At 38.6% G+C, this 24,196-nt stretch overlaps 1 protein-coding gene across 3 annotated transcripts in view; it reads right to left on the minus strand.

Moving 5' to 3' along the window:
* Window positions 1–476: 476 nt before the first annotated feature.
* Window positions 477–24,196, minus strand: part of ARFGEF3 (ARFGEF family member 3) — a 207,729-nt gene continuing 184,009 nt past the window's right edge. For all 3 annotated transcript variants that reach the window (XM_036871783.1, XM_036871784.1, XM_036871782.1), the window contains 2 exons: window positions 9,428–10,646; window positions 477–8,073 (listed from right to left, as the gene is read on the minus strand). In XM_036871783.1, the coding sequence (XP_036727678.1) occupies window positions 7,882–8,073; window positions 9,428–10,646 (1,411 nt within the window). In that variant the 3' untranslated portion in view covers window positions 477–7,881. The remainder of the gene's footprint in view (window positions 8,074–9,427; window positions 10,647–24,196) is intronic.

Here is a 24,196-nt window from a genome sequence, read left to right on the forward strand (position 1 = left end):
GTAGTATAATACTGTATAAAATATATAATACTATGTTATATATATTTTTTTCTTCAAATGTATTTTCTAGGCATTCACCAAATTGTCAAGTGACTATCTCTGTATTATAGAATTGGAAGGGGGAGTTTCTTCAGAGTTATGAAACGCCAAGGAAAGGAACCTAGTTCATTTAGCAGAATTCTGTAAACAGGATATTTACATAGATTATTTTGATATATTTATTCAGTGAAGAAAATGGTTTCACATATCAGATTTTTTTGATGCATTTGAATCTTTATTCTACAACACAAGCAACGTAAATACAATATCTTTTAAAATATTTTCTCTTTAGAATTTTCATTTTCACCTCAGATAAAATGTACACAAAATACACTTGCAAGCTTGCTTACAGGAACCTGTTAAACAACACAGATTATATCAAATCAAATAGTTATATCAACATATAAAGGATGGTGGTTTTCATTTTTTTTTTTTTAAATAAATGTGACCAAACTGACTAAATGAGAAGGCAAAACAAAAACTGTACTTCCTTGACAAGTCCTTTAGAGTAAACAAAATGCTTCAAGGCTCCTGGTGAATAGGGTTGCGGGGATGAGTTTTGCATTCTATGGATAAAATGGTATACGGACTCAAATCATTATGGCTGTACCAAGCTTCATTTATTTATAATTTTCAGTGAAAACAAGTCTAGTCTTTGGCATAATACAAGAAAGGATAAAAGGACCCTTACCACCCGTTGGCTTTACTTAGAGTGGGAGATGGTATCAGGGGAACCGATTATAATGTAATTTATCTAAGTCTATTCCTCTTAGAACAGCAGGAAAATCATCTTGAATCAGTCTTCTGGCATGATTAGGGCAATAAACTTCTTATTCTTGCCCCCATCCCCACCCATCCACTAAAAACAAATTAAGAAACAAAACCAGCCTTTCCCTCTAGGCACCTGCTCCTGCCCCGTTCATGCCATACCTGGAAATTCTACCACACGGTTTCAATTGAAGTGAAACCAAAAATATCAAAAAGCATTAATCTTTGTCCAGTTTTACCTATTGTGTGGGAAACCAAGTTTTATTAGAGAGAACCACTTCCAACAAAAATTGGATGAAAGAAGAGAGAGGGAGGAACACAAAGTTGCCTGTACCTAGTCACGAGGCAGCCGTGGTGGCCACTGGTGCCTGGTAGAGCCAGGGCCGTGAGCTTCCCAACTTTAAGAGAAAACAAACTTTACATGTTAGTTTAAAAGATTGGCTTTTGGATTCCTCCCTCCCCTTTTTTGGCACCAGCTGGTAAAACAAAAATAAATTATTACTAGAGATTAATTTTTAATATTTAATTCAACATCCGTTATTATTAAAAAAACTAAACGCACACATAATTTCCAAAAATGATTAGGGGAAATGAAACTGCAATAGAAAAGCTTCAATTATTCCTGTCTACAGAGGCAAGGACTTTGCATCCTTGACATCATTAACACTGATGTGCTTTCTCATCTCACTAATTCTAGTAAATATAGTCATTACTTTCTACTTACATAACAGTTTAAATAATGTCAGGATACTTAAACAGAAGTCTTTAGAGAAACTAACTGAATCAATAAAAATTTTGTGTAATTAGTATAGTTTATAGAAGGGAGGTGATTTTGAGATACTCAATTTTTTTTCTCTTGAATTATTACCTCTATGGTCCTTATTTTGTTTAATGGAAAAAGAATTTCCAAAACTAATTAACTGAATAAAGAGTTAAGAGATAAACTAAGGCCCCATCTACATTTAACATGATTTCACTGTATTCCCAAAACATACTGATGCGCTTTTACATTTTTCTCCTCATTTGGAAGATGAGATAATGAATATGGTCTTGATTGTGTAGATATGTGCACAACACAACATATGTAATGAAAAGTCCTTAAAACAGGCACATGTGCTGCTCAAAAGGGAGTTGGTTCCACTTGCAAATTCCCGTGAAGCCATTTGGTAGACTCTTTACAGATATGTAGGAAATTAAAATATTAATTTACACCAGACAGTTAAGTGAAAGATGAAGGCACATCAAGTAGTATAATATCATCTTGATGTGCTGATATTCTGGTGACTAATGAGGGATATAAAACTACTGGCAAGCGAGCAACTACTCAAAAATTTCTGGAAGCCAGGAGCCAAGGTTGTGATGGAATCAACATGGAAACATCTCATCAAAACTGTATGGACAGAAGAAATTAAAACACTACATACTTTAAAATCACCTTCAGTACAAGTCAAAAAGTCAACATGATACAAAAGGTCATCCATAGAGTTAATGTTTCTAAATACAAAGACGAGAAGCTTACATTGATCTCACGGTTCCATAGAACTTATACATTCATTGTCTTCTACCTTGTAAAAATCAATTGTTGGCATAATAGACCTGGAAACTGGGAAGACTGAACAGCAATGCTGTAGAGAATCCAATTCCAAGTTGTCTGCCCAAGGTGAAGTTCAGTTTTTCTCTAGTGCTTGATAAGTCAGGCTGACCTTAAAGGGAGTAGTTAGAAATTTTTTCCAGGTATTGGTCCTCAAAGTGTGGTCCCCAGACCAGCAGCACTGGCCTCATCTGGGAACTTGTTAGAAATGCAGATTTCTAGGCCTACTGAATCAGATACTCTGGGCTCCAGACCAGCAATCTGTGCCTTAACAAGACCTCCAGGTGACTCTGATATGTGCTGAAGTTTGACAACTACTGTTCTAACGTCAAAAGATACTAGACGACCACTACTTGAACTTCCAGGATAGGAATTAACAGTACAAACACTTTTTGGTAGTTGAAAAGGCTAGAAGGACTGTAATTGGATGGAATTCAGCAGAAGTTGACTGCAGTTGTGTCACTAAGATGGCCAGCTAGCTAGTCTCTCCTCCCTAGACCCCCCTTGCATTATCACACAAAGATAGAGGGGAAAGGTTTTGGATGGTGCTAGCGGTGTGGTAGTGGGTTGTTCTTCAATTGATAAGTACTTCCCCTCTTTACAAGGAAATTAGGCATTGTTCTCAAGTAAGTTTCTCCTACATTATCCCAGGGGATGATTTTTTTTTTTTAGTCTATCTTCCCTGAAGTAATAATTGTATTTTGGAAATCTAAATGGTGTTTTAATCCAAAACCTTAATTAAGTTATTAGTTACTTCCACATCAAATACAAATATTACAATACAGCCAGAGGGAAGGGATCTCACGAAAGACAGAGACAAAGTTTTCTAGATTGCTGAACTCATGAAGGAGAACACATTTTTTTTGGATGAGGCATAATTATAAATGACTTCTTTACCCAATTTCATAAATCTTGCCATAAACAAGCTCATATATTCAATAAAAAGTGCTTAAAAATAGTCTTTTGCTTTTTTAAGGCCACACTAAATCTTCCTAAATGGTACCCAAGCAGATGTAAGTTCTGTCATTCACTTAATGCATTATGTTGGATTTTTCCTTCTGCTTGTTTCCTTGTCTACAAGGCAAGTAGAAATATTTAGGTGTCATGGCACATGGTTACTATAGATATTGACCTGATGCCCTCAGTACCTGAATCTTTAAGCAATCTTGTCTGACCAGTTGCTTCTTCTTCAGAGAATGTGCATTTTGAAAAATGGTCATTTATTTTGCATATTCCCAAAGTTTGATGATGACCTACAATTTAGTCCTATATACTTCCAGGGGAAGCAAGTAGAGAGGCACTGTTGGCTGCAGGGCACTTTATTCTGAGTGATTAAATGGTAATTGGTAAAGGTCAACAAATTGTTCCTGTCATTCCAGACACAGACTGTCATGTTTTTCCACATAATAGCTGGCCATGGACAATATTATTCCATCATTTCCACCTAATTTGGTGAGTTTCCTAAATTACCACTGAGGATCTGCTTTAAGACTAAAGTTTAGATTTTGTTTTCTTTATTTTCAAACATAAAAATATTGTTATATATGACCTTACTATGCCTAAACACTATCTTTTTCTTTTAACCCTACTGAAAAATCCCCATAACATTATAGATAGGGACATCAATGTAATATCTTCAACTCATTTTAACTGTTTAATTCCTTGAAACACTGAAGTGTTTACACTGTGCACTTAGACATGGTGTGGTAGAGAGAGCCTGGCCTTTGAATTCAGGAACATCTCTTTTGCAACCAACTTTGCCATTTATGGGTTATCTTGGGCAAGTTTCTGAACCTCTCTGGGTCTGCATCCTCATCTGAAAAAATGAGGACAACAATACCTGTTCACAATGTTATTGTGGGAATTAAATATGGTATGTAGGTAAAGGTCCACATTCTCAGAGGCACTCAATGATGTCACCTTCCCCCCGCTGCTGTTTGTAACCTCTTGCTATTGTTATCAGCTCCAAACAGAGGTCTTCATTTTGCTTGGTTTGATAGGACTGACACAAATGGATTTTTCTTTCTGAGAAAGAAAACTTTCCTACATAAGCAATACTATGATGTATTTGGGGAAGTCAAAAATATCTATTATATAATTGCATTACCTTCTTATAGTTAAGGCTATTTGACTCTCTCAACTGACTCTGTATAAGCCTTCTCCTTGGAACAACAAGAACAGCAACAACAAAGCCTAGTGATCGCTGTACCAAGAAGTTTCAATTTAAAGGTACTTTGGAATTATGATAACATTTTGTCATGTTTGATTAGTCTGAGCTGTTTTACATGTTAGCATCTGCCTTGGTCAGTCATTAAATAGCCTAAAAGTGGTAAAAGTTGCCCTAGTTTTGTATTGATGGAGAAGGCAGGAAAATAATCATAAGGGGAGAGATGACAAGAGGGTGTAAAGAGACAGCCTAAGCATCTGTCAAAGCTGATCAGGAGATGCAAGAGGTGAGAGATCCTATGAACAATTTATTAGCCCTCCATCAAATCTAAGTCCTCCTATGGCAAGGAGAAATCTGTTGCAGAGTGTGGTGTACTTGGCTGGGCTATTCAGTCAGGAATTCTTTTGCACTTTGAGTTTTCTAGGGTGCTTCCTCACTTTGGAAAAGATGAACACTTTACCAAAACATTAGAAAAAGAATAAATCTCAACCAGAGGGTAACACACTTTTGGCAGTAAATACAGGCAACTAAAAGCAATAAAAATCTCATTCTGCTTAGATCTGAAAATATATGGTAATAGCTATTGCAACTACAAAGGCTTGTCTTGACCTTGGTCTTTCAGAGACCATGGGAGGGAATGAAAGAAGAGATGCGGAAAGGCAGAAACGGACACACCAGGAAGAGTGAGGGACTGATGGGGCAGTGTGGGGAGGGACCACTCATCTACTAAGGGTTTTTACATATGTCCCTTTCTTCACCCCTGGGAAGATTTGACTGACTTCGCTATGACCTGAAGTGTACTATTCCTCGGAGATTATTTGCATCAAGCGATGTCCTTTTTGAAAACTGCAAATACCTCTGAGAAGTATTACTGTGACTTAGCTAATTTTCCAGCTGAAATCTGACATGGATGTGATGCACAGGGTGTGTTGGGAATGGAGGTGGGTTGAAGACTGCTGTGGGCCGGAGGGGTGGTCTACAGAAAAGATGACGGGAAGGGACCAAAACCCTCTGACAAAATTGTAGGTAAAGAACGATGTTCATCCTCTTATCTTTTATTCTTGGGATCCATAATTAGGCTGGTACTAGAGCAGTGTTTGAATACAGAATGGGGTAAACTTGTTTTCATAAGCTAGTCATGAATCCCACAATAGAGAATCTGCCAAGACAATGAATTCTGACTTCTAAACGGTTAACAACTTCCAGGACATGACCTTCATAAATTGAGACTGGCTTCCTTTGAATTTTTATACTTTATAAAAAGTTGCTAGATATAAACATTTTGTAATTACTCTGATTTGATAATACTCTGCTTTGCTGAAGCTCCCCCCACCCCCGTAAATTGTGGAATACTCACAGGCTCAAAAGGAAATGAACCTTAGATGAGCTACAAAAAGAAACAAAACAACAATGGTGTACTGCTTTTGTCTAAAAAAAAAAAAAAAAAAAAGGATCTACCCAACTTTCAATTCTACTTACAAAATATAAAAAATCTAAAGTATAGAACCAACTCATTGCTATCCCAACGATTCATTGCTTGTTAACATCAAATTGTTGATCTGTTTCTAAACTTGCATTATTGTCTAATGAGCAAAAACCGAAGGCAAAGAGTATTTTGTGGAACTGGAAAAACATCTTCTGAATTCTGTGGTGCTCCGGATGGCAGAGCGAATGATAAGGTTCTTTCTTTTAGATTGCCTAAATAAATCAGGGAACCCTGTCTTCCTCTTAACCTTGTAGATAGTTATATATTCCCAAGGAAGACAAAGTTTACAAATACCAGCACTGAATAAAGCTGTCAGTTTTAAATCCTTACTTCCACACTTAAGAGTTGATGTTTCAGGGATAATATTTTCAATTACGAACAATTTTTAGGAGCTGGGAAAATTAAAACGTATGTCTTAGCAACTGACTCTTTAGAATGTGTGTGAGTGGGCTTGACTGAGGAGTTTCAGTCATTATTATAATTTAATAAATATTAAATATACTGTAAATAATAAGATAAAGATTCCAAATTAATTTTCTAGTAATAATTAGGAAAATAAATATCTGCTTAAAATATGCCTGAATTAAAAGACCTCAAACAGACGGCAAATCTACTTGCCAGAGAGGAGAAATATTTTAAACTGAAAAACTTTATTTCCTAAACTTCATTCTGTGTCCTTTTCTCCTGTAGTTTTATTTTCTTCTGAGACTAGAGTGTGTATGAACGACACCATAATTTCATACGATTGTTGTCTAATATTTTCAGATTTAAAATGATTTCATCATCACCTCCTTTCCCACCCCTTCCAGCTGTCTCCCTAACCCCACACTTCCTGCTCCCTTCCCTGAGAAGTCTGTTTATTGGACGGTGAATTCTTGAGTTCCTTTCTTCCAAGGGTGTTGATATAAAATGAGTTGTTTTGTTTTCTTAAAGACAAAATGTTATACCTTATGTTCAGATAATTGTGGAGCATAGAAATGTGTGTGCAACAAGGAACTAAGGCACCATTTTTTCTTTCCCTTTTCATTTTTGCGTTGGGAACAAAAGCAAAGACTATTGGGACAGTCAGGGTGGCCGGTCTTAAGTCATTTGGCACTATCTGTATCAGCCAATACCACTGAGTACTATGTGTCAAAGGCTGCCATGCCACAGACTTAAAATCCTGCCATGAAAGAATTTCCTTCCTTTAGAAGTAGGGAAGTGAAGGCACAATAGTACCTTACATAAGGAAGTTGGCAAATACCAACCAGAAAATCTTGACAACTTAGGAACAATTTTGAAATGTTCTGGAATATTTTACAGAGTTACAGAGGAAGTAAGTCATCCCTTTCTTGATTATGACACCCAAGAATACATTTCTCCAACTGTTTTCTTCCCTGCCGAACTCATAATCATAATATAAATCTTCCTCCAATTAATCATGTCTGGTACTAGATGTCTATGTGTACATCAGCTTGACTTAACCAGCAGATATTTCTTTAGCTATTGCATTTTTAAAAATGATGGATCAATGTAATGTTTTCAAAGGAGTGGCCCTTAAAAGTGACTCATTTGGGGATAATATTGCAGGCAAAAGCATTGGGAAATAAGATTTAGAAATGTGTCAAGGAATGTAGAGTCTTCTGAAATTATGTGCAAATTTAGAGTTTCACTTGTGTCATCCAGATACAACCTTAGTATCCAGAATGGCCCCGATGCTGATTAGTTAGGGAGCAACTGGGTGTTCTCTGAGTCACTGGGGCTGGTGGGGGGGAAAATGCTATCAGCTGGATTGGCAGGCATACTCTAAACCCTCCTAGTGTATTTCCTTGGGAATGGAATGTGAGTCTTCTACACAATGATGTCATAGACACGGCCCACTCTGCCGAGCCATTCTCTCACAGCCTGGCGAACTCTGATGTCAGTCACGTGACAGGTCAGCTGGCTGATGCATGGGAACACTGCTGGTTGGAGCGCTGTGAAGGTCTGGTCTGGAAGGATCTGAATCTGATTGAGAACTGTTAGCACCATGTTGGTCCATGCCTAAGAGAAAGGAATTAAGAGAATTAGCAGTTTTCTCCAGTGGTTTCATTTGTACTCTTAAGTGTGGCTAATATGCAAATGAGTTTTCTCAGGCTTTAGGCTTCAATAAATGTAGTCTTTACTAATTTAATGCACTTATAATAAAACATCAGTTTAAGTTCCTATATATATATATATATATATATATATATATGGACTAGCAGAGACTCATTTCACATTAGGAATACATTTTTTCCAACTTTTACAAAATACAAAAATCTTACACCTCAGATTTTTAAAAACTCTCTTGCCTTCTCATGATGAGATTTTCACAGGCCATATGACATTTTTAATCAGCAGTCTCTCTAATGTCTAGAAAACTTGGAATAGGTCTACCTTAATTTAGGGTAACTTTTGAAATCATAAGCAAATCTCCAAGACATGAAAAAGCAATTAAGATTTGTTATTTGTCAAGAAGGTCATCTGTTAAAGAATAACCTTACATCTCAGTTTGACTGGATACTTTTACAAATACAGTCTAAGATGATTTTTGTGGATTCTGAACTATGAAGTTTAGTTCTATGTTCAAGATACATCAGAGGAAAAAAGTATCTTGCAAGATTCATACTAATTCCAAATTTATGTTCATTCTAAGAATACATTCCTGTATAGGTCCATAGAATCCTAGGGCCCAAGAGCTCCTATCTTACTATGCCTGCAACAGGAATCTACAACTTAAAATAAACATCCAGATTACTTTTAAAGGGCTCTCCACGAGTTTAGATCCCTCTATCTTTCTTTTCCCATCTCATCTTTTCTTAAATTGAATGAAACAGTGCCCCTCTTCTTTACTTCTCAAGCTCATTTTTGGGAGGTACCATAGAATTGCAAATATTAATTATATAAAGGAATAGGAACACTCTGAAAATGAGAATTTTTATGTGCTAAGGATGGGCTAGAAAAACAATTCATTGGAATAACCACATAATATGCACTTTGCTTTTTCCCTTTACATAATTCTTCATAACTACAGAATTGCTTCAGGGCTATCTTCAAATGATTAACTGGCATTGAGTCCTGGGTTTAAGTCCATCCATTTTCTAAGCTTTGGCGTCATCTTATTTACACAGGTGGGTTCCTAATTCTCAGTAGTATCTGTTATAACCCATAAAAACAATTCCTGAAATTATATGAGAATACAATTTCAGTTTCACAAGGATACACTGTCTTAGGGGCAGGCAGTCCCCTGACTTTGGAGGCTCATAACGTGTCTGAGTGCTCCCTGAGGGGCAAAGGTGCGTCACTGGTACCCAGCTTCCCTCCTGCATGGCCGGCTGTGGACCTTTGCATCCTCCGGCGGGGGGCGGGTACCCACCTGGATCTGGGCTTCGGCGTCCCTTGCGGAGACACTCCGGGAGCTGCCGGTGGAGCCCGAGCGGGGCCTCTTCTCCTGGCGCAGCAGCTCGGGGCCAGCGCTGAAGGAGTGCCGCATCTGCCCCTGGTCCATCAGGTGCTGGGGCCGCTGGAGCAGCGGGGAGCCTTGGCCCCTGGGCCCCAGTGGCTCTCCCTTCTTCTCCACCTTGACCTCTTTGGGGAAGGCGGGCAGGTTATGCTGTTGTTTCCTCTTCTTGTACTCGGTCATCAGCTTTGAGATGGTCTTGTCGGCCGCCATGGTGTAGATTTTGTTGCCAGCGTTCTCCCACCACTCCTTCTTGCGGCTGGGGTCCTTCTTCTCCACCCTGGGGCTCGGGGGCAGCAGTAGCATTTCCCCGCTGGTCCCCCTCAGGCTCAGCGGCTCGCCCGCGTGATCCCGGGTCTGACTGCGGTCATCCTCGGAAGGCGTGTCTTTCCCCGAGAAGCCCCCAGTGGACGGGGTGGATGACTCAGATTGGAAGGAGGGAAGGATGAAGAAAGGGTCGCTCTTGAAGATCGGTGCCTCCTCCATACTGTTTTCCAGGTCCAAGTGCATCTGGATGTAGTTATTACACAGCTCCATGCACAGCTTGTGAAGCCTCTTGACCAGCCACACCCAGTCGGCGTTGCTGACGGGCTGGACACTGAGTGAGGGCATCCGAGCCCTCCACTGCCTCTTCTCCTTGCCTCTAGGGGGGCTCACCTGGGCGGTCTCCTCAAAAATGTCTTCATCTTCTGATGAACACTGCTGGGAGGAATCTGTGCTCCTCTCATCGTCCTCAAAAAGGACCTTCTTCACTTGCTCAGCAGTGATGGTTTCTTGGTTGCTGAGAACAGCACAGACCAGCGCATGGAAATAAATGTTAAAACTCATGGCAGACTGGCGGTAGAGGTTGGCAGCGCCCCCGATGCCAGACACTTTCTTCAGCAGGCACTTCAGCCCAGGGCTGGTGTCAAACTCTCTGGCCGTCCTGTAGGAGTCCAACAGCAGGTCAAAGATGACGGCCAAGTTCTGCATGGAGATGTATCTGAGGAAGCCAGCCAGCTTGGTTTCTGGCACTTGGATCTTCTCCTCCCCAGGAGAGGGGCCTTTGACAAACTCTTCTAACAAGATATCATATAAGTTCTGGAGTAACACTTGATGGGATAGTAGACTCACCACAATTTCCCTGAAGGAAACACTTCAAATGAAAAGAAAGGCATTGATTAGTAGCCGGTTGCCTTATATGAGTTACCTTAAAGCAATTCAGACCTTACACAAACAGAATGACTAGGCAAAATTACAAACTAAACTACTTGTATTTTAATGTCTTTCTTCAAAAAGGACAAATTTCTTGGGGCATTACAAGATGACAATTTTAATCATGATTAATGGAATTCCTTACACTTTTAAAATCTGGGAGCTATAGAATTAATATTATGATATTGAGTTAACGATTCCCAACAAGACTTAGGAAACAAATAGAACAATTTTATAAAAAAACTTTTAACGTAGGCACAATTATGGTATATGACCTGTTTTCTTTCATAGTTATGAGTAATAAAACAAATCAAGAAAGTAACAATTTCTGTTGAGTTATAGTAATTTTAATTGGCCTTTTTCCTACCCTTTGCCATTTTTCCTTAAACCCAAAGCTTTTACTATTTTTTTTAAGTGATGGCTGAGGAATTTTTAATAAACGGAAAAATTAAAATATAATAATTAACATTATGCTTGGACATTTGAGTTCATTTTGTTTCCCCAGTTTCACTTTTTCCTGCATATCTAGGAATGAAGTCTTTATTTCACTAAGATAGGCTTAAGAGCTTAAAATCTCTCTTCTGCTAGTTATCTAGGGAATCCAAGAAATAGCTAATTGCAAGATTCCACGTTATTCTTTTCTCTAACTGGTTGCATCATTTTATCTTGTGCAAGGATAACCTCTGAAAGTACAAAGTCAGGATGTGACAGCACGTTGTATAACATACCCAGACAAAGGCAATATTCCATATAGGCTTGGGGGAAGAGAGAGGAAGAAGGAAGTATTTACTGGTCTGCACATTCCAGATATAGGAATTCTGACTACAACTGTCAAGTGTGTCAACTCTGCTAAGACACCTAGCTATGAGAATACCTGGAGAGATTTTTTTAAAATTTAGAGTATAGTTGATTAACAATGTTGTGTTAGTTTCAGGTGTACAGAGAGTGATTCAGTTATACATATACATGTATCTATTCTTTTTCAAATTCTTTTCCCATTTAGGTTATTACAGAGTATTGAGCAGAGTTCCTTCCCTGTGTTACACAGTAGGTCCTTGTTGGTTATCTATTTTAAATATAGCAGTGTGTACCAGTCAATCCCAAATTCCCAATCTATCCCTCCCCTCCATACTTCCCCTCTGGTAACCGTAAGTTTGTTCACTAAATCTGTGAATCTGTCTCTGCTTTGTAAATAAGTTCGTTTGTATCATTTTTTCTGGATTCCGCATATAAGCGATATCATATGATATTTGTCTTTCTTTGTCTGACTTACTTCACTTAGCATGATAATCTCCAGGTCCATCCATGTTGCTGCAAATGGCATTATTTCATTCTTTTTAATGGCTGAGTAATATTCCCTTGTATATATGTACCACATCTTCTTTATCCATTCATCTGTCAATGCACAGATGAATGTTTCCATGTCTTGGCTATTGTAAACAGCGCTGCAATGAACAATGGGGTGCATGTACCCTTTCGAACCATTCTTCCCTGGATATATGCCCAGGAGTGGGATTGCTGGATCATATGGTAGCTCTGTTTTCAGTTTCTTAAAGAACATCCATACTGTTCTCCATGGTGGCTGTACCAATTTACATTCCCACCGACAGTGTAGGAGGGTTCCCTTTTCTCCACACCCTCTCCACCATTTATCGTTTGTAGACTTTTTGATAATGGCCATTCTGATGGGTGTGAGGTGATATCTCACTGTAGTCTTGATTTGCATTTCTCTAATAATTAGAGATCTTGAGCCTCTTTTCATGTGCTTCCTGGCCATCTGTATGTCTTCTTTGGAGAAATGTCTATTTAGGTGTTCTGCCCATTTTATGATTGGGTTGTTTGTTTTTTTCAATATTGACCCGCATGAGCTGTTTGTAAATTTTGGAGATTAATCCCTTGTTGGTCGCATTGTTTGCAAATATTTTCTCCCATTCTGTGGGTTGTCCTTTTGTTTATGGTTTCCTTTGCTGTGCAAAATCTTTTGAGTTTAATTAGGTCCCAGTTGTTTATTTTTGATTTCATTTCCATTATTGTAGGAGACGGAATGAAAAAGATATTGCTGCAATTTATGTCAAAGAGTGTTCTGCCTGTATCTTCCTCTAAGAGTTTTATAATATCTGGTCTTAGATTTAGGTCTTTAATCCATTTTGAGTTTATCTTTGTGTATGGTGTTAAAGAATGTTCTAATTTCATTTTTTTACATGTAGCTGTCCAGTTTCCCCAGCACCATTTTTTGAAGAGATTGTCTTTTCTTAATTATATAGTCTTGCCTCCTTTGTTGTAGATTAATTGACTATAGTTGTGTGGGTCTGTTTCTGGGCTTTCTATCCTGTTCCGTTGATCTATATTTCTGTTTTTGTGCCAGTACCATACTGTTTTGATGACTGTAGCTTTGTAGTATAGTCTGAAATCTGGGAGCCTGATTCCTTCAGCTCTGTTTATCTTTCTCAAGATTGCTTTGGGGCTTCCCTGGTGGTACAGTGGTTAAGAATCTGCCTGCCAATGCAGGGGACACAGGTTCGAGCCCTGGTCCGGGAAGATCCCACATGCCGTGGAGCAACTAAGCCCGTGTGCCACAACTACTGAAGCCCACGTGCCTAGAGCCCGTGCTCTGCGACAAGAGAAGCCACCACAATGAGAAGCCTGCGCACTGCAACGAAGAGTAGTCCCCGCTCTCAGCAACTAGAGGAAACCCGCGTGCAGCAGTGAAGACCCAATGCAGCCAAAAATTAAATAAATGAATAAATAAATAAATTTAAAAAAAAGATTGCTTTGGCTATTCAGGGTCTGTTGTGTGTCTATACAAATTTTAAATGTTTTTGTTCTAGTCCTATGAAAAATGCCATTGGTAAGCTGATAGGGATTGCACTGAATCTGTAGATTGCCTTGGGTAGTATAGTCATTTTGACACTTGATTCTTCCAATCCAAGAACATGGTATATCTTTCCATCTGTTTGTGTCATCTTCAATTTCTTTCATCAGTGTCACAGTTTTCAGAGTACAGATCCTTTGCCTTCTTAGGTAGGTTTATTCCTAGGTATTTTATTCTTTTTGATGTGATGGTAAGTGGGATTGTTTCTTTAATTTCTCTTTCTGACCTTTCGTTGTTAGTGTAGAGAAATGCAACAGATTTCTCTGTATTTATTTTGTATCCTGCAACTTTACCAATTTCATTGATGAGCTCTAGTAGTTTTCTGGTATCATCTTTAGGATTTTCTATGTATAGTATCATGTTATCTGCAATCAGTGGCAGTTTTACTTCTTTTTTCCAATTTGGATTCCCTTTCTTTTTCTTCTCTGATTGCTGTGGCTAGGACTTCCAAAATTATGTTGAATAAAAGTGATGAGAGTGGACATCCTTGTCCTGATCTTACAGGAAATGCTTTCAGTTTTTCACTGTTGGGAATGATTTTAGCTGTAGGTTCGTCATATATGGCCTTTATTATGTTGAGGTATGTTCCCTCTGTGCCCACTTTCTGGAGATTTTAAAAATCACAGTGGAGGATTACTGGACTGAAGGTCAATATTATGACATAGTATGAGTGTGTTTCATGTTTGGTAATTGCAATCATTGTTGCTTTTGTTGTGGTCATCCATGTACAATGCTTGGTGTCAGTCTATTTATGTCTTGTAAAAATAAAATACAGTGTGTGTGTGTGTGAATAAAAAAAAAAAAAAAAAAAAAAAAAAAGAAATGGGCAGAAGAACTGAACAGAAATTTTCCCAAAAAAGAAATGCAGATGGCCATCAAGTGCATGAAAAGATGGTCGGCATTGCTGGTCACGAGGGAAATGCAAATCAAAACCACAGTATCACCTCACACTGGTCGGAATGGCTATCATCAGAAAGAGAATGAATAACAACTGTTGGGGAGGATGTGAAGAAAAGGGAACCATCGTACACTATTGGTGGGACTGTACACTGAGGTAGCCACTGCGGGAAACAGTATGGAGGTCTTAAAAAACTAAAGGTAGAACTACCATATGACCCAGCATTTCCACTCCTGGATATATATCCAAAAAAAAAACCCCACAAAAACATTAATTCAAAAACACACATGCCTCCCAATGTTCGTGGAAGCACTATTTACAATTGTCGAAGCAACCAAAGTGTCCATCAACAGATGAATGGATAAAGAAGATGTGGTGTATGAGTACACACACACACACACACACACATAATGGAATACTACTCAAACATAAAAAAGAATGAAGTTTTGCCATCTGCAACAACTTGCATGCACTTGGAGGTCACTGTTAACTGAAATAAGTCAGAGAAAGACAAATACTGTATGATATCACTTATATGTGGAATCTAAAAAATATATCAAAGTAGTGAATATAACAAAAAAGAAGCAGACTCACAGATACAGAAAACAAACTCGTGGTTACCAGGGGGACAGGCAAGGGGAGAGGGTATATATATAGGGGTAGGAGGTTAAGAGGTATAAATTAGGTAGAAAATGAGCTACAAGGATATATTGTATCATGTGGGGAATATAGCCAATATTTTATGATAACTATAAAAGTAGTATGAACTTAAAAAGTGTGAATTGCTATATTGTACACCTGTAACATATAATATTACTGTATATCAACTATACTTCAATTAAAACATTAAGGAGAGAGAAAATCTCTCCAGACAAACAAAAGCTGAAGAAGTTCATGATCACTAGACTTGCCTTATATGAAGTGCTGAAGTGAGTGACATCAGCACTGTGTTGGCATATGGGATCCTTCCTTTTTGTCCCCCCGCTTAAAAAAAATCCACATATATTTACTACCTATGAATTCTATTTTAGATGCTCATGAAAGCACAGAGGATGGGAGGAAATAGTTCCCAAGCTTCAAGAAATTAAAGATTTAGATCTAACTATACAAAATATGATGATAAAATGGTAAAACACTAATTGCTAATGGGCTTCAGAGTAAGGAAATTATGCAATGAAGCTTTAAAAAATATGTAGCTGGATTATTTTAAAGAAATTTTAAAAGAGGTAGGTACTATATATCAAATAAATTGGTTTTTGTTTTCTACAAATTTGTACTGTGTTAAAATACACATAACAAAGTTTACCATCTTAATTATTTTTAAGTGTTCAGTTCAGTGGTTCACTGTACATTCACACTGTTGTGCAACCATCACTGCCATCCATCTCCATAACTCTTTTTATCTTCTAAAATGGAAACTTTATACCTATTGAATAACAACTCTCCATTCTTCCCTTCCCCAAGCCCCAGCTACCACCATTCTACTTTCTGTATCTGTGATATTGATTACTAAGTACCTCATTTCAGTGGAATCATACAGCATTTGTCTTTTTGTAACTGGCTTAGTTCATTTAGCATAATGTCCTCAAGGTTCCTCCATCTTGTACTTCGTTGCAAAATTTCCATCCTTTTTAAGACTAAATAATATTCCATTGTTTATATACACCGCAGTTTGCTTTGTCCATTCATCCACTGATGGACATTTGGGTTGCTTCCAAGTTTTAGCTATTGTGAATGATGCTGCCATGAACATGAGTGCATAAATATCTCTTCCAGACACTGCCTTCAATTCTTTTGCGTATACCCAGAAGAGCAATTGCTGGGTCATATGGTAATTCTATTTTTAATAATCTGAGGAATCTCCATACACAGAATAGTGGTGATGCCATTTTACGTTCCCACCCACAGTGCACAACTGTTGCAATTTTTCCACATCCTCATCAACATTGTTGTGTTCTTTTTTTTTTTGACAGCAGCCATCTTGATGGGTGTGAGGTGGTATCTCATAGTTTTGATGTGCATTTCCCTAATGATTGGTGATGTTGAGCTTCTTTTCATATGCTTGTTGGCCATCTGCATGTGTTCTTTAGAGAAATACCTAATCACATCATTTGCCTGTTTTTGAATCGGGCTGTTTGTTTTCTGTTGCTGACTTTTAGGAGTTTTCTATATATTCTGGATATTAATTTCTTATCAGATGTACGATTTGCAAATATTTTCTCTCAGTGGAACTACAAAACAGCCAGAAAGCAATTAATGAGATGGCATCTGGTAAGTCCTTATATTTGGGGTCAGATAATTCTTTCTTATAGGAGCTGTTTTGTGCATGGTAGGATATTTAGTAGCAACTCGGACTTCCACTCTCTAGAAGCCAGCATCAGTTCCACCCCAGCTGTGAAAACCACAAAGGCCTGCAGGCGTTGTGTCTGGAAGGAAAAGGCCATGAATGCTGCTAAAAATGCTAAAGTGCACAGGACCCCACACCCCTCACAGCAAGAACTGCCTGGCCTAAGATATCCACAGTGCTGAGGTGGAGAAACCCTGACGTAACTGTTCGTTTTGCACTCACATTGCTTTATGTGTCAAAACAAAAAGAGCAATGTTCTCCTGGCATCAGCAAGATGACTCCTTAGGAGATAACATTCCTTTCTCAATCCTGTAAGGGTTCACGATGAACCACTACATGTCTTCTACACGCAGATCTGGACTATGTATACTGTCAGTATGTTACTTTCATGTATAACCCTTTGTCTTGAAAACATATATAACTGTGCCTTGACCTCTAATGGGCAGAACAGTTCTCAGAGCTTTTTGGAAGACTATCTCCTGGGTTATAATCCTCAGATTGGCTTGAATAAAATTCTCTATTTCTTTCTTAAAAAAAAAAAAAAAAAAAAAAAAAAATCATAGATGGGTGTTGAACTTTGTCAAAAGCTTTTTCTGCATCTATTGAGATGATCATATAGTTTTTTTTTTTTGTTTTGTTTTTTTTGTTTTTTTTTTTATTTTTTTTTTTTTTTTTTTTGCTGTTTTGGGTCTTCTTTTCTGTGCGAGGGCTTTCTCTAGTTGTGGCAAGTGGGGGCCACTCTTCATTGTGGTGCGCGGGCCTCTCACTATCGCGGCCTCTCTTGTTGTGGAGCACAGGCTCCAGACGCGCAGGCTCAGTAGTTGTGGCTCACGGGCCCAGTTGCTCCGCGGCATGTGGGATCTTCCCAAACCAGGGCTCGAACCCGTGTCCCTTGCATTGGCAGGCAGACTCTCAACCACTGTGCCACCAGGGATGCCCAGATCATATAGTTTTTATTCTTCAATTTGTTGATGCGGTGTATCACACTGATTGATTTGCGGATACTGAAAAACCCTTGTATCCCTGGGATAAATCCCACTTGATCATGGTGTATGATCCTTTTAATGTATTGTTGGATTTGGTGTGCTAGTATTTTGTGGAGGATTTTTGCATCTACGTTCATCAGTGATATTGGCCTTTAATTTTCTTTCTTTTTTTTTTTTGTTGTATCTTTGTCTGGTTTTCATATCAGGGTGATGGTGGCCTCATAGAATGAGTTTGGGAGTGTTCCTTCCTCTGCAATTTTTTGGAAGAGTTTGAGAACGATGGGTGTTAGCTCTTCTCTAAATGTTTGGTAGAATTCACCTGTGAAGCCATCTGGTCCTGGTATTTTGTTGGGAGTTTTTTAATCACAGTTTTAATTTCAGTACTTGTGATTGGTCTTTTCATATTTTCTATTTCCTCCTGGTTCAGTCTTGGGAGATTGTACCTTTATAAGAATTTGTCCATTTCTTCCAGGTTGTCCATTTTATTGGCATATAGTTGCTTATAATAGTCTCTTATGGTCCTTTGTATTTCTGTGGTATCCGTTGTAAGTTCTCCTTTTTCATTTCTAATTTTATTGACTTGAGCTCTCTTCCCTCTTTTTCTTGATGAGTCTGGCTAAAGGTTTATCACATTTTTTTATCTTCTCAAAGAATCAGCTTTTAGTTTCATTGATCTTTTTATTGTTTTCTTTGTCTGTATCTCATTTATTCCTGCTCTGATGTTTATGATGTCTTTCCTTCTACTAACTTTGGGGTTTTTTTGTTCTTGTTTCTCTAGTTGCTTTAGGTGTAAGGTTAGGTTGTTTATTTGAGATTGTTCTTGTTTCCTGAGGTAAGATTGTATTGCTATAAACTTCCCTGTTAGAACTTGTTTTGCTGTGTCCCATAGGTTTTAGATTATCATGCTTTCATTTTCATTCATCTCTAGGTCTTTTTTGATTTCCTCTTTGATTTCTTCAGTGATCCATTCGTTGTTTAGTAGCATATTGTTTAGCCTCTATGTGTTTGTGTTTTTTACAGTTTTTTTCTTGTAGTTGATTTCTAATCTCATAGCATTGTGGTCGGAAAAGATGCTTGATATGATTTCAATTTTCTTAAATTTACCAAGGCTCACTTTGTGGCCCAGCATGTGATCAATCCTGGAGAATGTTCCATGTGCACTTGAAAAGAATGTGTATTCTGCTGCTTTTGGATGGCATGCTCTATAAATATCAGTTAAATCCTTGTGGTTTAATGTGTCATTTAAAGCCTGTGTTCCCTTATTTATTTTCTGTCTGGATGATCTGTCCATTGATGTAAGTGGGATGTTAAAGTCCCCCCCTATTATTATGTTACTGTTGATTTCTCTTTTATGGCTGTTAGGAGCACCTCAATATATAAGGCAGATATTATGTTGGGTGCATATATATTTGCCATTGTTATATCTTCTTCTTGGATTGATCCCTTGATCATTATGTAGTGTCCTTCTTTGTTTCTTGTAACAATCTTTAAAGTCTATTTTGTCTGATATGAGTATTGCTACTCCAGCTTTCTTTTGATTTCCATTTGCATGGAATATCTTTTTCCATCCCCTCACTTTCAGTCTGTATGTGTCCCTAGGTCTGAAGTGGGTCTCTTGTAGACAGCATATATACAGGTGTTGTTTTTGTATCCATTCAGCCAGTCTGTGTCTTTTGGTTGGAGCATTTAATCCATTTACATTTAAAGTAATTATCGATATATATATTCTTATTGCCATTTTAATTGTTTTGAATTTGTTTTTGTAGGTGCTTTTTATTCCCTTCCTCCTTTGTTCTCTTCTCTTGTGATTTGATGACTAACTTTAGTGTTGTGTTTGGATTACTTTTACTTTTTTGTGTATCTATTGTAGATTTTTGGTTTGCAGTTACCATGAGGTTTTTGATATAGAAGTCTATATAAAAGCAAGATTGTTTTAAGTTGCCGTTCTTTTAATTTCAAATGCATTTCCGGTATCCTGAATTTGTGATCTCCTCTTCTCACAACTGCTGGTTTTCATATCATATTTGTGTGCAGATTATTTCCTATTTTTACTGTATGTTTGCCTTTACCAGTGAACGTTTCCATTCATAATTTTCTTGTTTCTAGTTGTGGCTTTTTCTTTTCTGCTTAGAGAAGTTCCTTTAGCATTTGTTGCAAGGCTGGTCTGGTGGTGCTGAATTCTCTTAGCTTTTGCTTGTCTGTAAAGTTTTTGATTTCTCTGCCAAATCTGAATGACAGCCTTGCTGGGTAGAATATTCTTGGTTGTAGGTTATTCCCTTCCATCACTTTAAATATATAATCCCACTCCTTCTGGCCTGCAGAGTTTCTGCTGAGAAATCAGCTGACAACCTTATGGGAATTCCCTTGTAGGTTGTTTCTTTTCCCTTGTTGCTTTTAATATCTTTTCGTTATCTTTAATTTTTGTCAGTTTGATTACTATGTGTCTCAGTGTGTTCCTCCTTGGGTTTATCCTGCCTGGGACTCTGCACTTTCTGGACTTGGGTGACTGTTTCTTTTCCCATGTTAGGGAAGTTTTTAGCTTATCTCTTCAAATATTTTCTTAGGTCCTTTCTCTTCTCCTTCTGGGGCCCCTATAATGTGAATGTTGGTGCATTTAATGTTGACCCAGAAGTCTCTTAGGCTGTCCTCCTTTCTTTTCATTCTTTTTTCATCATTCTGTATTCCAGCTCACTTACCTGTTCTTCTGCCTCAGTTATTCTACTATTGATTCCTTCTAGTATATTTTTCATTTCAGTTATTATATTGTTTGTTTGTTCTTTAGTTCTTCTAGGTCTTTGTTTCTTGTATCTACTCGATCTGTGCCTCTATTCTTTTTTCAAGATCTTGGATCATCTTTACTATCATTACTCTGAATTCTTTTTCAGGCAGATTGACTAGCTCCACTTCACTTAGTTGTTCTTCTGGGGTTTTATCTTGTTCTTTCATCTGGGACATATTCCTCTGCCGTATCATTTTGTCTGACTTTCTGTGATTGCAGTTTCCATTCCACAGGCTGCAGGGTTGTAGTCCTTCTTGCTTCTGCAGTCTGCCCCCTGGTGGATGAGGCTGTCTAAGAGACCTGTGCAGGCTTCCTGGTGGGAGGGACTGGTACCTGTCCACTGGTGGGTGGAGCTGGATCTTTTCCCTCTGGTGGGCAGGGCCATGTCAGGGGGTGTGTTTATCGGGCAGCTATTTATTCAGGAAGACTTTAAGCAGCCTGCCTGCTGATGGGTGGGGCTGTGTTCCTTCCCTGTTGGTTGTTTGGCCTGAGGCATCCCAGCACTGGAGCCTACAGGCTGTTGGGTGGGGCCAGGTCTTGGTGAGAAAATGGCAGCCTCCAAGAGTGCTCACGCCAATGAATATTCACCAGAACTGACGCCACCAGTGTCCTTGTCCCTGCAGTGAGCCACAGCCACCCCCACCCCCCACAACCTCTGCAGGAGACCCTCCAATACTAGCAGGTAAGTCTGGCCAGTCTCTTATGAGGTCTCTGCTTTTTTCCCTGGGTACTGTGCATGAGACCCTGTGCGCGCCCTCCAAGAGTGGAGTTTCTGTCTCCCCCAGTCCTGTGGAATTCCTGCGATCAAACCCTGCTGGCCTTCAAAGCCAGATTCTCTGGGGGCTCCTCCTCCTGTTGCCAGACCCCCAGGCTGGGGAGCCTGATGTGGGCCTCAGACCTTTTACTCCTATGGGAGAACTTCTGTGGTATAATTGTTTTTCAGTTTGTGGGCTGCCCACCCAGTGTGTATGGGATTTGATTTTATCACGATTGTGGCCCTCCTACTGTCTCACTGTGGCTTCTTCTTTGTCTTTGGATGTAGGGTGTCTTTTTTGGTAGGTTCCAGCATTTGTTTGTCAGTGGTTGTTCAGCAGTTAGTTGTGATTTTGGTTTTTCCATAAGAAGGGGTGAGCTCATGTCCTTCTACTCCACCATCTTCAAACCCAAAGCTTTTAGAATCTTATTGAAGTTGGTTTATAGGCACCAAACCAGTTTTCCAGGATTAAAAATGTTAATGCTTTAGGTACATATGTATAAAAGCTTTAGTGCTTCCAGTGTGTGAGATGGAGAAGGTCTAAACACTGAAAAGTTTTTTAACTTTAGAGGTATTATGGGGCTAATATTTTCAAAGAAAGAAATTAAAGAAATTGATAATTTAATTTGCAGCCTTCTAAAACAAACCTAGGAGAGAAAACAGCATTCACTCAGCACAGGCTAATTCCTTTCTGCATCCTTTTCTGCCAGCACAGACGTGGGACTTGTTTGTGGGCCTTGGATGTGCATTTGGGGGAGGTGGGAGAGGGTGAATGCTCCCTAGACATCTGGCCAGATCTCCTGGTTGAGAAGCAGGTGCAACCCACCAGTCATGACAACTTCCTAATCAGGGCACAGCCCCGATAAGGCAACATTAGAAGTGAATGCTCACATTTTGGTGATTCGGCCGCTTTTGTTTGGCTGGATTCCTGTACTAAGAAAACATTCTCAATTCCAATTTCAACATTTTAATCCACCAATGTGGTTTTGGGTTTATGGTTTCCCATTCTTTTCACTGCTCTTAGAATTTCATGAAAATAGCTTATGCCATGATGTTGCAAACTAATTCCCATAACTGGATAATGACAAAATTACAACTCATTCATACTACTGATTTCAGAAGTCCAACTGTTACATTAATACTTTAAAAAAAATTTTTTATCGGAGTATAGTTGATTTACAATGTCATGTTAGTTTCAGGTGTACAGCAGAGTGCATCATTTACTATATCTCATACATATTACATATATACCTATATCTCCTTTTAAGATTCTTTTCCCATATAGGTCATTACAGAGTATTGAGTTCCCTGTGCTATACAGTAGGTTCTTATTAGTTAGTTATCTATTTTATATATAGTAGTGTGTATATGTCAATCCCAATCTCTCAATTTCTCTCTCCCCCTCCCTTTCCCCCCTGGTAACCATTAGTTTGTTTTCTACATCTGTGACTCTATTTCTGTTTTGTAAATAAGTTCATTTGTACCATTTTTTAAGATCATGAATTTAAAAATTACTTTTATAACTAGCAGGAAAAATATTTTAACTAGCAAAAAAGAACAAAAATCCTCCCATACATTTTTTTAAAGGTTGACCTTGACCTTTGTGTAGTGGTATCTCAAAGAAAACATCGTACTTTCAGCAAAAATGGAATAGGTACAAAGAGCTGTCACTCACAAACAGTAACCCCTTCTAACATATCACTTAAGCAACTTTTTTGTGGTAAATTATATATAACCTGATGTTACCATTTTAACCATTTTTAAAAGTTCAATTCAGTAGCATTAAGTACATGCACAATGTTGTGTAACCATCACCACTATCTATTTCTAGAACTTTTTCATCAGCACAAACAGAAACTCTGAACCCATTAAATGGTAACTCCCCAACCCCTCCCAATTCCCCCACCATAGAAGTAACTTTTGATAAGTTACTTGAGGTATTAGGAGACCTAACTATGCACTCTTTTGAAGAAGCAGGCTGTGAAAGCCACCCATTTGGTCTAGCGCTTCACGTCCACAACTACAGGACCCTAACTAAGAAGGGAACTCCTGTCACTTATCACTGGGCTGGCCTCCCCACTATACCATAAACCTTCAAGGGACAGGGCAGTGCTTTACTCATCTTCTTGTCCCAGGGCAAATGTATGCTGAGAGAAGCATTCAAAACAAACCAAAATAACAAAAACCAGATTAGTTCTGAGTGCAGGTGCCTGGAAGAAATGGTCTCCTTGAGCAGTGCCTCTGACACTTCAACCCCATCCTGCTGGCAGCCTGGACTCCTAAAGTAGGAAGCACAACCAGGGGGTGACTTCTGAAGGTTTAAGCAGCCTAGCCCAGGAGGATTTTTTCTATTACCTCCCCTGAGAAATGGAAAGCCTTTTACCAGCAAACACCTAAAGAGAGGGCCAATCAAAGCATCTTGTCAACCAAGGTTATTCCCTTTGATGTTTTAAGATATAAAATTGCTAACTGAGCATGTAAAAAAGGACAGAAAATCCCCTTTAGGTTCAAGCCAAATAATGCAGCAATAAGAAAACATAGGGAAAGAAGCAGCAATACTGAGGAGATCAAACTTTCAGAAATATATTGAAAAAGTGAAATAACTGCTTATAGATCTGCAACTCTTCACCATAATCTGACAGGAGACGAGAAAGATCTGGAGCAAACAAAAATCAACAGATAATTTGATGTACCCTTTTCAATTTGTTGTACCCTTTTCTCAGCACACCCTTTAAGATGGGGACCTTGAAGTGGAGAAACTTACACCTTCCCTTCCTGCTTCCGATGCAAAGTGCATAGGCAAGCAAGCCTCCAGACGGGATAATTGAGTTATTTGCTTAACAACTGGCTGACTT

The sequence above is a fragment of the Balaenoptera musculus genome, chromosome 12, assembly GCF_009873245.2.
Source record: "Balaenoptera musculus isolate JJ_BM4_2016_0621 chromosome 12, mBalMus1.pri.v3, whole genome shotgun sequence".
NCBI lineage: Eukaryota > Metazoa > Chordata > Mammalia > Artiodactyla > Balaenopteridae > Balaenoptera > Balaenoptera musculus.